Here is a 14,091-nt window from a genome sequence, read left to right as displayed (position 1 = left end):
GCAGAAAACCTCTTCCCCCCACTTTGCTTCACTCTTTTGGCCTCATGTTCTCCTTCACTTTTTCCTCCATCCCCCTTCGCTTGTGCTCTTTGTCCAAAAGGACATTCTTATTTCATTAGAGGGGGGTCTGGGAGGCCAAGAGGGTAAACAAAACCTCTGTAATCAACAGCAGGACATACACAACCACAATGAGTTAATCAGAGCCCAGTGTCCTTTTAGAGAGAACCATGGATAACCAATACAAATCCACACCTGGACGCTCAGAACTTGAACCTGCCAACTCAAACTCAGCATTTAGAGTTGTGTGGAATTCTAAATTGTAGTCTAGCACTGAGAGTCAAGGTTATCCATAAGGAACACCAATCAAAGCACGAAAGCCTGCAAAGACACGACACACACACATTCACACAGATCCCCGGCTATTTGTCTATCGGTGCTGTCATCTCTGTTTGCTCATATTAGGGAGGGCTCACTCAGGGACAGGATATGGGGATTAGGTCTGGCCTTATTGCGCTGTAGCTACACACCGCTAAATGGCTCCCATCTGTTCTCCCATTGAGAATGGCTAATACCCGTTAGCTGCACTCGTATTGTGCACTGCCAGAATAACAGCAGCGGATAGATGAGCAGCACTGATATCCCTAGCCACAACACCATTCTATGCTAAAGGCTAATATGCCTGGCTTATTCTATTAGATCAGGATAAGAAGCACTAATACGCACGTACATACACACACACACATGCATACACACACCATCACAGTATCTGATTGGAGATAGCGAAGCGGTAGGCTAGTCATAGGTCCAGCTCTAGGTTTATCTTGAAGGGTTATACATTAGAGCAGGGCAAGCCAATCTGGGGAAAGATGGAAAGAACAGGAGTGATGGAAAAAGATGGAGAGATGGAAAGAGAGGGAGAAAGGGGGCAGTGTGGTCTGTTTCATTACGGTGAATCCTGACACTGCTGCATTCTCAGCACACATGGACTGGATTATAGGCTATGTGGGCTGCTCCAGCACTGTATAGCTCGGCAACGCTCTCTTGCACACACATACACACACAAACATCATTGCTAAACACACTGAAGCTTTGCACTGCAGGAACACAAACCATTTGCTCACACACAAGCTATATGACTCCTAATCCTAAAAGCAGCACTAGGGCAAAGTGCACAACTACTAAGTCATTGAGGTTAGAGACAGAATCTGCTTGTGATGGTCCACCTGTGGATTACTGGGGGAAAAAAATGAGATGCACTGGAAACTATGATTATGCCATGCTGCCTGGTTTTCTCTCTCGTTCCCACATAAAGACATAAGCACCCTTTCCCCTTCTCTCTCTCTTCTTCGTGTGTCTTTCTCTATCTCTCACATGTATAAAACTCTGTCTTACACACATATGTATTAGCTCCAAGCAAACCATGCACAGACCTCTTTCTTCACGTCTGCGTTCAAAGCGATTCTTAGTCTATGGGGGGCCTTCGATATAAAAAACCCAAAACAGGAATTATCCTTTATGACTCTGCATTCTTCATTTTATGCTTTTTCAGCTTGCAGCCTTAAAAAAAGCTTCATGACTGTTCTGTGTTGTATTGTAATTAACTACCCCACACACCAGCACAAAACAGGGTGGGGTAGCGTGGTAAAACTTTACTACGACTGAAAAAAGTAAGGCGGGGAGAGACAGACTTGTCCATCTCTGGTTTTTCTCACCGAGTTGGTTTTATCACCTATGGGCCCTGGTATGCTCGTTTTAAGCTGCTGGGTTTGTATAGGTCTAATACCACATAGTTACCTAAATAGCCGCAGCAAGCACACACAACATGCGGCACGACCAACATATGAACACTTTCAAAAGGCAGCCATAAACCTCTGAATCAACTGAGGTTCTTTAGTCGACTGAAATTCATAAGCAATTGGAAAAGGTGCCAGGTTCTATTACACTCTCTTCTGTCAGAGTTGGATAATTCTGTGGTTATTGTGGTGCCATCAATGTTCCCGGCTAGTGGTTACTTAAGCCCACTGAAGAAGCCTATTGTGTAGAAGATCATTAAAATATCTGGAGCTGATATACAGTACTACACCCTGGCAAAGGGTACATTAACTCTAAAATCGGAAGAACATTTTAACGATAGCAGTGCAATAGAAACTCACTGTGGACAAATAGATGCAGGCTTTGATGGTGACGGTCATCATGCCCATATTCCCTCTTCATCGTCCTGTGAGAAAAACATGGAAAAAACAATCAGCATCATTATTAATGAAGTACTTTATGTCAGAGGTCTCCAAAAATGGCCTGTATGTGGCAGAAAATTGTTTCCTTTTAAACCAAACTACTAGATTCTCACCCAGTGGTCTCATTGCCTAATTGTATGGTCCTCCTAACCCCCTGTGGTTTATGATCAAAACAATTCTGTTCATGTTCCTCATTCAGAAAAGCTGTGTATGATATCATAAAATGCTTTCCTCAGTGTGATCGTTAGGCACCAATAACCAATCACACAGGGGTTTCCTTGGGGCTGAAACTGTGCAGACAAGAGCCCTGCTAACAGGAAGGCTAATTCACTCTGACAGTAACATTACAATGGTTAGCATGAGCTGGCAGCTCACTAATAGCCATGATCTTGCCTGCATAATGCTAAACTAGGCTACGGCAAAGGAGAGCCTATGCTACACAAGAGCAAAAAACAGAAGGGCTTTGGCTGCAGTCCACAGCAGCTTTGGTTGGACTGAGTGGTTGTGACAAGCCCAGTAAACTCAGTAGGCTACACCTCAGCAGCTAAGCTATAGATATAATGCCCTTTCAATGAAACATGCTAGATGCTAAAAGCTAACATGCAATGAATGGCTGTGACAGGCCCTGTAAACAGAGCCAGGCCTACAACCAGTCATTCTGCCAGATTAAACACACACACACTCATAGATAAACAAACACACACACAAACACACAAACACACAAACACACACACACACACACACACACACACACACACACACACACGTAACCCAAAAGAAAAGGTTGTATAATTCTGTCTCTGATAAACACTTTATGGCTGTTTTCTATTTCCTTCCGAGGCTGTTGCCAAGTATCTGGCAGTGGTGCTGGCATGGCTAAATGAGAACATGAACACAACTTGCCCGTCAAACTGCACACACACTCCATGCTGAGACACAGACCTGGGGTGCATCTCAAGAGGCTAAATCCACTTCCTGTGCTTGTCTCCTCTGATTAGATTTCACCTGTCCTCAGATGAAGTCCATCACAGATTAAGTAGAGGACAGGGAGTATAGTTAGAGGATTGGAATGGACCCACTAACTGTACCAATGAGCTTTGAATGACATGCGGTTTGGCTCCTTGGAAAACCTTGAAGTGTGTTCTTGTGTTTGTGTGTCCGCTATTCCAGCACATGCATTTGTGCTTACGTGTCTTTAATGTGCCCGTTGGGTGTGCATGCAGTGTGTATGTGTCTGTTTTTGAGCAAATGCAAAAAAAAATGTGTGTGTGGTCACTGTTATGTTATTCATGGCACTAGTTGTATCTTGGAAAGGCATTGTGGTCTCTAGGGTGAGCGCGCAGACCCTGTTCATCATCATTATCATTATCATCATCAATCATCCTTCGAGTGGTGTTCCTGGACCAAGCAATGCACTGAACCACTGGCCTGGCCGCACTTGGATATTACATTTGAAATGGGAACGATGGAGGGAGAAAGGACTGAAGGAAATAATGAAAGAGACAGGGAGGCATGTGTTTGGAAAGAAAACACACCAAGAAGAAAAGTGATGTTTAAGAAGTAAAAAGACAAGACAGTAGAGGTGCGATTAAAAGAAAAGAGTGGCATAAGCCCAATGAAAAGGTGGAAAGAGGAAGAGAAGACATAAAGTAATAGAAATAATGAGAGAGGAAGAACAAGGTGTTCAAGAAAAACAAATAGAGTAATTAATCACATTTGAATCAGGGAGATTAAAGGACTCCTGTGTTTGGAGGGAAAACAGTCTCACCTCAGGGAGTCCAGTGACATCCAGACTTTGTGACCGGACATCTCTATCAGCAGTGCACAAACACAGACACACATACTGGAGGCCTTGCCCTAACCTCTGCTGAACTTCCCCACAACGTCAAAGATCAGATATGAGGAAAAGCCAAGAGGTGATTGGTTGACCTCTGTCAACAAGATCTGCTGTTTTTGAAGCATGTGTGCTTGACACAAGAGGATGAGCAACAGAGAAACAACTTACCTTCATAATAATGTTGTAATGTTATTTGGCTGTAACTTGTGGACATTGGGGGTTGAAGAAATCTGAATACAAGTCTTTGGTTTGGACATTTGATTCCTATGCAATGTGTCAGCAAACTTGGCTTCATCTACAGAATCTGCGGCATTGTCTTTTATCTAACCTACATTTAATGTATTTCTTTTGTTGCCCGCTTTTAAAACCATTTTGACATTCATTTTCACCAAAAATGTTGCATACAAAGTATGAGCCATCACAGTTCCTTTTTATAGAAGATTGAACTTTATGAGTTATTTTGTTTTTCCCTACATCCTTAACAAGATTTCCCAGCAACCGTAATCATACTTTCTTTGCTCAGCTATTTCAGTCCAACAAAAGTTGAAATATCTCTCGCAGAGAGCTACTGTTACACATGTCAAACACTATAAACACTGCAGCAGTTAAACATTGCTGATCGCTGTATTGAAGGAAAGAGATTTTATAAGTGCAAAGTAAAGGAGAGTTATGTGCGATACTAAAAAGTGACCCCCTGCAGCCCAATGTTTAATATGAAGCCTACAGTGGCTGCAAAGTATTCTGAAACACAATAGAACAATGAAGGGACTTAGCTTGATAATAACATTTTGGCAAGTCAGATGAAAAAAAACACACTTAAGTGGTCCTTATGGAATACATTGCGGTTTCAAGGGTTACACTTTGTTCCATTATATTCATTTCCCCACTTGAAACTTTCCTATACTAAAGCATAAAATCTTCAAAATTAGATGAAGATTCATTCTGTGGTTGAAAAGGATGAAAATTATCAAATTAATATACCCCACTTTGTGAGATTCTAAGTAAAAAAGTGTGCATATGGATATCAACCCTAGACCCTCACATTTTTTGAGGATAAAAAAAGGGGGGAGTTTAAAAGGCTAAAAGAATAGTAACACCAGCTATCCTGTCCTCTTACATATTAATGATATATGTGTGGGGTGATACATAGATATAATTGTGTGCTTGAATGCATGTGCGTGTGTTGGGGAGGTACTAAGGACATGGGATCCCCAGTTTATGTTTGATTCTAGTTTAGACAGCAGTTTCAGAAACATCTATAAAGTCTAGAAACTTGTAATAGTGCATATCAAATAGAACACATAGACTCAATTGGAAATCCCCATTTATTCCTCTTAAATCCCCAAACCCACACACCCACACACCCACCCACCCACACACACACACACACACACACACACACACACACACACACACACACACACACACACACACACACACACACACACACACACACACACACACACACACACACACACACACACACACACACACACACACACACACACACACACACACACACACACACACACACACACACAGAGCCTCTTGACAACAATAGAGCTGTGATGAGTTTATATTGCAGTCAAATAACAAGAAGCTTTTATCAGCTAATGGAAAGACATGAGTGAACTCATCTGTCTTCCTTTGAAGATTTGCTTTCTGCCGTTAGCAGTTTCAGCTGGGTTCATATGTACAAGGATGCTCGCACAGTATGCACACTTAGATGCATGTGCTCTCACACAAGCACTTTATGCTGATCATAACAACAGTTTGTTTTTCTTCTTTAGCTTTCTTCAAACAGATGCATCAAGTTTATCCTTAGGGCAGTCTGGATATGATACTCAGACTGAGAGAAGGAGCTCATATGAGAGATGAATGATATATAAACTAGTCTCACACACAAATGCCATTGATCAAAAGCACTCATTTGGCAGTGTTTTCCCTCAGGCCTCTTATCTGAATGATATGAATAACTTACTTGGCAGGAAATAATGGGATTAAGGGGAAAGAGACGTAAGAGGAGAGAGAAGGGAAATTTTACGCTCCCGTGTCCGACCACAACTGACTGATTGTGGAGATGACAATATGAAATTGTGCCAACTTTAAAAGCACGAAGATGAGAGCCCACAACATGCAAACTTGTATAAACAAGCCCAAAGTGGTTGGTATGGGTAAGTGTGTGTCTGTCTGTGTCACATTCATATTGACCTGGTCCATAGGGGGACGGTGGTTGGCATGGGGGGGCCCTCTCAGCAGGCTTCTGTGATGCACATTTGCTGGATGCATGTGATGAGAATGTTGAGGATGATGCTGGGGGTGGGTGTGATCTTCCTCGTAGTTATCCGCTATCAGCTTCATTCTGCTCTGAGTCTGCCAAAAAAAAGAGATAAACAAGAAAATTTATAACGCATAATTATAACAAGCTAACACTAGGCTATTCATTTCTGCAACACTGCTTATTTGTTTCTTAAAACTGTTTTAGGGGTCTTAAAATGATTAGGCTGAGGGATTCTTGGATGCATGGAAAGCATGTTAAAGACCATCAAAGACGATACAAACAGTTCCGCTAACAACACTTGACAGGTCATAAATTGAGTGAGTAGGAGTGCCTGATGAAAGAATTATAAGTCTGTCAAATGTCATTCATGTTGCAGATTATCATTTAATTGGATTAGACGAATCCTAGTCAGAACAGTTAGTGAGGTGTTTCATGTAGCCTAATGCCGCAGGCGTTCTGGCCCGAGTGAAGAAACCTCATTTTAGATGTCATTGATTAAAATGACACTCAAATATGTATCTTTCTGAATGCTGGTAAATGGGTAAGCAAGACTATGTGTCCTTTGTTTGTGTCTGTGCATCTGTGTGTATTTGTGTGAATGTTTGTAAAAGAGGCTGTCATCCTGCCAACATCACAGTATTGGAGAGAGATAACAGCCTAGGCCGACTAATGTTAACAATCAGCCTAACTCCATTGAGGCCAGCAGTCTGGGAGATAGACAGAGGCAGAGTGGGTGCAGATTTATTGACAGGCTCAGCTTTATTCCCTTTACTACAGATACTTCCCTTGAGGGCAGACACAACAGCACAACAGGAGGTGGGATAGTGTATGGGATGAAGATGATTCAAATGAAATACATGCACACATCTCTCATCCAAAATGTTGCAGCTTTCCTTGTTTAAATGAGAGACAGCCATGGCCGCAAGAGAAATAAAAGCCTGACTCAGCTGGGACGATATAGAGAAAGATGTTATTACAGTAGTGGCCTGGGGACATCACTTCTGGGATAAGGAGCTGAGCCTAATGACTAAGGAAACGAGCCAGTCAGGATCACAGGAGAGGATGTGGCTGGTATTAAAGAGGTTAGCAATTAGCTTAAATTGGAGAAGAGCTGCTTAGATAAGGTAAGAACACTGACACCGTGGTGAGAGGGAAAGAGAGAGACAGAGATAATGATGAAGAGTGAGGGATGGAGGAGGGCTCAGACAGACACCAGACCAGTGGTTAGAGCAGTTAAAGGCTAGGTTGAGGTGTACGGCCCTCCGTGACCTCAGGTGTTGACACTAGCAGGTGTGACTGGGCGGGGCTGTCCTCAATGCAACAGTTACAGAGCTGACACCTGTCATTAAGGGCAGGTCAATGACTATCATGCCATTCAGCTGATGTAACTACTGCATGGCTGCACGGTACATGCATCCACACAGACCCCCACCCCCCCCAATGCTTAATAAAGCTGTTGAATTCTCAAAGAGAAATATTTTCAAAACCAAATAGTGAGGGTCAAAAAGGCTATTGTGTGTTTAGTCCTTGCTGCTAATCTAATAAGAAATCTATAACTTGTTCCTGTTCGTTTAATCACAGCCATATTTGGTAAGGATGAGAAGCCAAAAATCCTAGAATTTGTGTGTGTGTGTGGGTGTGTGTGTGCATGTAGTTAATATTAAATGACCTGAGACGAAAACACAAATGAATGAAGTGATGAATTGCTTCTGGAAGAATCTGATCTGACTGTGTGGTCAGCACAGCCCACATGTGGCCATTCAGTTGATTCAAACAGACCAACACACACACACACACACACACACACACACACACACACACACACACACACACACACACACACACACACACACACACACACACACACACACACACACACACACACACACACACACACACACACACACACACACACACACTTCTTACAGAAATATTCCTGTCTGCATGTGCGAATAAGGTGTACGCATAGAAAATGTAGAACATATTTTAATGAGTGTTAATTAGGGGCTTCGTAGTGTAAACAGCTCAGTAATGGCCTCAAGGCCTGCTTGTAGACCTGGAATAGACACAGGTGGCAGTGCTAGGAGAGTAGAGTAAGATAGGAGGAGAGGAGAGGAGAGGAGAGGACAGGAGAGGAGAGGAGAGGAGAGGAGAGGAAAGGAGAGGAGAGGAGAGGAGAAGAGAGGAGAGTTCTTCATTGACATCTCTAACCATAACAGATTTGGTCTGTACTATGTGTGATTGCAGCAAGTGGTCTCTGCATGTGTATCACAGTGCAGCTGCTGGTGTAAACATGGCAGTGATGTTCTCGCTGCTGTGCTCACAGCTGCCTCCCAAACCTCAATCCAAACCCTCTGTAAATCACAAGCCTGTACTGCTTAGAGCCGAGCTGTATTAACACATATGGACACAGGAGGCTGACAAGAAAGGGCTTAAACACACAGGCAGCTGGTGAAAGGCTGCACAATTTCCACAACACTTAAACATACTCCTTTAATCAAGTCTCTGTGTGTGTTTCTGCATGTGAAACATTGCCATGATATCCCAGGAAAACGACACCAAGCAGGGAATGTTTTACATAAGCTGTTCTAAATGGCACCCCTCTTTTCAGCATAGGGAGACGATGGATGCTCAAATGCATCCAAAAAATTAGAGGGAAATGAAAAGGAGGCAGAAAGTCACAGAAAATGGCACACGTTTGAGGGTTCCTAATCCATATTTTCTCCACTTCAAAGCACCAGCAATGTTTGGCCATCCATCACTAGGATGGGACCAGTCAGATAATTCCAACATGGGGACACATTTGTTTGAGTCTACACTCTTCATGTATGTGTGGCTGTGCTCTTGTATATGAGAGTTTTTCTGTGCGGAAGAAGGCCTATGCCTCAAAGGGAAGCTAACTGTCCGAGACAAGAAAGTTTGTCTTACACCGCTGGCTTTATGCACACACACACAAGATCTTCCAAAGGCGGGATGTGAGGAGGTCAGACAGGGCACTGCTATCTGTAAATCTATCTGCTTTCTACAGATCAGCTTTCTCCTATGAGACTCTGAGTCCCATAATTCTTTGGCATTTCCTGATCAGTTTCCTTCCGCTATTGGCTGTTGTGGGCCTAAGGAAGGCAACCTATACTGATATGTGTGTCAATGGGTCAGAAGACAGAGAGTCGGTGTGTGTCATGTTGAACGACATAACCCCCAGAGAGCACATTCTGTGGAATAGAAGGAACCCAAGTAGAGACTCCCTACAGGAACTACTAACCTTACAACCACTTTAACATTAAAGGTCCCAACATGTGATATCATATCTTTTTTTTTTTATTAGAAAGCAGGTCAAGGTGCTATATAAATACTATGAAATTATCAAAAAGCTCAGTCCACAGAGAAATGCACACAGCCTGTATTCTGAAACTGTGACTTTGAATGAGCAGTCAGGACTTGTATGGTTGTGATGTCACCACTATAGTATACATATACATATAAAGCTAAAGTGCTGTTACAGTGGTACCCCAGCTGCAACGACGGTGGTGACAGTACAGCCTGAGCTTTTTCCAGGAGGGGGACTTAAATAAACATGCAGTAAAACAGAGGGTTTGAGACGGATACAGGTATATACACACAGAAAAAGTGTTTTTTTGAACATTAAGGCATGTAAACATGTTCAAGTAGAAACCTTAAATAGAAGTATGAACCTGAAAATGAGCATAATATGACAGTCTCACATACTGCACTTTGCAATAGTTTTTACATAGATTTATATGCAGGTGCCTGAACACTTTCTAAGAAATCAGGTTTGCATGTATGAGAAAAAGGAGACAAAGAATGTGTATTTACTTTGTGTGTTCCCACCCCTCTCTTCTCCGATTCCTCCCTTTCTTTTCTTCTCCTTTCCTCTGCTCCAGGCCCGGAGGCCACATCATTGCAATTAGAGCTCATCACATCATCAGGTGGACTATAACTGCTGGTTATCCAACGGGAAAACATGACGCATCCAATGGCGATAAACAGATAATAGGCTTTCCTTGAAATTCCTCGAATGGAATTGCACCCCCTTGGAACTGTTTACCGTTTACGAGACACGGACAAACATAGGTTTGCACTCAAATGCACACCCAGCCACTGCATCTGTTGACTTTTAAATGCACCATGTTTCCCAGAAGCCCCTCTGACTCAAGCGACTGTATATGTGGACTCCCTGCTGTTGGCTCATTATTGTTAGCATTCATGTTCGCTCAGTCACTGATGTGGTCTGACCAGGCCTTAATGACCCACATATCTTCAACTGCCTCAGGTTATAGTAATGAGAGCCAGGGCAGTATGGGAAATAGGTGTATGTGCGTAAGTATGTGTGTAAGTGTGCGCTGGGATTTATGTCTGTTTGACCCGATGATGTGAGACAGAAATATCCGCCAGCGATTCATGAATGATACCAGCCAACATCAGTACCTTGAGTGCATCTAATGACTTTGATTGCAACATGATTGTTAAGAGTATAGATTTCCTTGTGTGTTTATGTGCCTAGATTTGGAATTACAGCTCCTGCTTGACTGGTTTGGTTTATGATGACTGAACGCAGTAACTGTGGTTTGAGGTGGGGAAGTCTACTCTGTTAACTACCAGGAATTATTAACCTCTATCTGTTACTGGTTTTAAAGTTCAAACGTCTACCCATGAGGCTGTTTTAGTGCAGGAAAGGGCTTCATCATCTGCAGCAGGTTTGAATTTGAAGTCCCGCTTTGATTCACATGTCCTAAACGGTGACCACAAGGCCAGGCTCCATTTGAATTATGTGTAGGCCAGTCACAAGCTCAGACCAGGAGAGCTGTAAATTTAATTAATTTATATGCACGTATAAATAGCTTGGTGGTCGCGTGTGGTGGATTTACCTGCTGTTTTAGCTGATGCATGAGTCTGTCTTTCTCCCTCTTCAGAGCCATCACTTCCTCCTGGGATTTTTTCCTTTTGGAGGAGGATAACTCCAGCAGGGCGATGTTAGCATCCTTCTCGCTGATGGCTGCCAGCAAAGCCTGCTGCCTGAGGGGATGAGAGTGGGAAACGTGGAAAGAAAGAGGCATCAGGAAAGAAGGAATGTTATTGTAAAGGGACAAAATATAAATGTATTTTCCAAATAAAAATAAAAAGTTGGAATGTAAAAATCTGTCAGAAAATAGACAGGTGGACAGCATTGAGACACAGATACACAGCACCGACAGCTGCAGCTGTGGGTCCTTGTACGTATGCAGATGTCATAGCAACCCACTCATTCAAGAGCTCCTTACACTCAGACAGAGATTCCACAGAAAAGAAGCAGACATCTTTGAAGTGGTCTGCTAAGTGCTGTATTAGTGGTACCTCAGTGTGACTCATGGACATGTAATAGTGTAATGGAGTATAATAGAGTAGGCTGAGGAGGATATGACATCTTTCCTCTGTCACCGCTGGTTACCACAGTGTGTGTGTATATATGGGGGTGGCAACAAATGACTCTCCACAGGTGCTGAGAATACATACCACCAAGATTCATCATACACACACATACAGACATACAAAAGTACACCAAAGGGACACAAGGGAATGCCTTGCGTCACCCTTCGAGAGAAGTCTGAGCCTTCAGAGCTGATTGGCGATGACTATCCTGGTCTTCGAGCAGGATGTCGTAAATCCTGTGTGACAAACACACATGCTATCCGCCCACTATCTTAAACACACGCAGAAGCACAAACATATTCTCATAGATAGCCAGATACACACCTGCTTTACTATGCCCATTGACCACAAGCATACAGGAAGGAATAAGCGACAATGGGAGAAGAGTAAGACTGTAACTTAATTTATGTATGGTTCTTTGTCTCTACAATCAGCCTAAATTCATCTGAATGACCATCGCAGGAGTCTCAAGCTGTCTAACTAGTGTTTAGGCACTGAAGGTATTTTAAGTTGGATAAACATAATGTGGCTGAACTCCAGACTCTTAAATCGCATTTTAAATTAGGAGGGCATTAAACCAGAATGGTTTGGTAATGTTTAGGTTTGTGTGAGGTGAGATGAGGGGTAGAGGAAGAGGAGGGAGGCATTCAAAATACACTTTGGATTCAATTAAAAATTGACCTGCATTGGATTGTTTTTATTCCATGATTTAAGTCCCTGTAGAAATAACTCAATTGCAAAAATAAACATGCTGAACTCAGAATAAAGTTTTGCTGGCACGGGACTCCACATTTGGTGTTTTTAGTACAATTATCTACACGCGGCATCTGGATTCTCCCATTCAAGGCCATTAATAGGCCTCTGTGTGTTTGTGTGGGCTCGAGTGTGTGCTTTTGCATGTTGTGCATGTATTTGCGCACACATACATGTAGGTTCTGACATGGACCGGAGCAGTTAATCACACCATTAATCACAGAGCAGGACCAACGTGACATTTTTTGTCTCCCCACACCTCCACTGTTATTCCTTTTAATGCTCACTGTAATGGGAACACACACACACACATGCACACGCACGCGCACACAAACAAACACAGACCTACATTGGACTTAAACCAGAGCAAGTGTTTTAGACTGCATGCTTATTCTGCTTGACTTGGCCATTCACAACGTACAATGAGGCAAACCATTCTTAAAGTCCCATCAAGTAATCCACAAATCAATCAGTGAGTGATTTTTAATTTCATCCTCACACGGTCCAGTTTTATACCCATAGTCTGTCAAAAACGATGATGATTTGTAATTTTAGACCGTGGCACAGTGGCAATCCCAGTTCCATTCCTTTATCTTTGGCTGTGTCAAGTAGACTGAAGACGTGATGCACAGAGTCATACTGTATATAGGCAAGGAATGCGGCACGTGTCACTGTTCATAAACAATGTGTCAGATTAACAGCCCTATCCTACTCGCAGGAAGGCCATCTTCACAGCACACTGCCAGACATGGAAACTCCAACAATGGGCCACATCCCAATATGCTCATAGTTGCACTTATCTCCTTTAGCATTAACTGCATGCAAACACAGATTGAGAATTGTCTACCCGTTCTCACATATGGACAATGTCAGGAGAATCAGCTTTGGACATATTCCGGAGTTCTCTTTCACATATGTAGCAAACAAGAGGAGATTCTCCATGTCAGATGTGTTCTTACTAACTGGAAATACTCTCATCTGGGTTGGGCGAGGGGTGGCGCTGGGTAAAGCATGCAAGAGGGAGGACAGGATAAAAAATACATCACATATGGAGTCAGTTCGTAATTTAGTCAAACAAATTATGCCATTCCTTGGATTTGGCTGATGACTTCGGCATTAGCCTTTACCAACAGAAATCCCTGAATCTTGTCATCCCTCTAGTTACACGTGTTCATTGCATCCTTTGTGTAAATCATCCTTCCTCTTCACTATTAGAGGTTTGTTTGTTTGTTCCAGTGTTGGCCGCAGCACGATAGAAATGTCATCAACATGCACGCTTGCTTGCCGCCATAACACCGGGCAATCAGCGGCTGTATTCACACATGGGCTCACCCGGGGATTAAAAGGGTCTTTTTACTAGGAAGCTGGGAAGGTAAACTCATTTTGATGTCCGGTCCGACTAATTTGTGAATTTGCTTTTTCACATACAGCCCGGCTGGGAAATGTTTAGATAGTTTCAGATTTGCAGTGCATGTGTGAAAGGGGTTTAGGTCTGTGTGTGACTGCAAATATACACACAGTGACTGCACACTAAGATGAAAAATGGGACAACATTTTAA

The 14,091-nt window shown here is 42.8% G+C and overlaps 1 protein-coding gene across 1 annotated transcript in view; it reads right to left on the bottom strand.

Annotated features, from left to right (window-relative positions):
- Window positions 1-2,191: 2,191 nt before the first annotated feature.
- Window positions 2,192-14,091, bottom strand: part of LOC310951212 (ERC protein 2) — a gene marked incomplete at both ends in the record, with an annotated part of 120,614 nt that continues 108,714 nt past the window's right edge. The window contains 3 exons of the mRNA XM_083919333.1: window positions 2,192-2,218; window positions 6,283-6,444; window positions 11,239-11,382. Of these exons, the coding sequence (XP_083775459.1) occupies window positions 2,192-2,218; window positions 6,283-6,444; window positions 11,239-11,382 (333 nt within the window). The remainder of the gene's footprint in view (window positions 2,219-6,282; window positions 6,445-11,238; window positions 11,383-14,091) is intronic.

This window comes from Echiichthys vipera (genome assembly GCF_963691815.1).
Source record: "Echiichthys vipera genome assembly, chromosome: 9".
Lineage (NCBI taxonomy): Eukaryota > Metazoa > Chordata > Actinopteri > Perciformes > Trachinidae > Echiichthys > Echiichthys vipera.
Note: the sequence above shows the minus strand (reverse complement) of the source record. Positions and strands in the feature narration are given on the sequence as shown.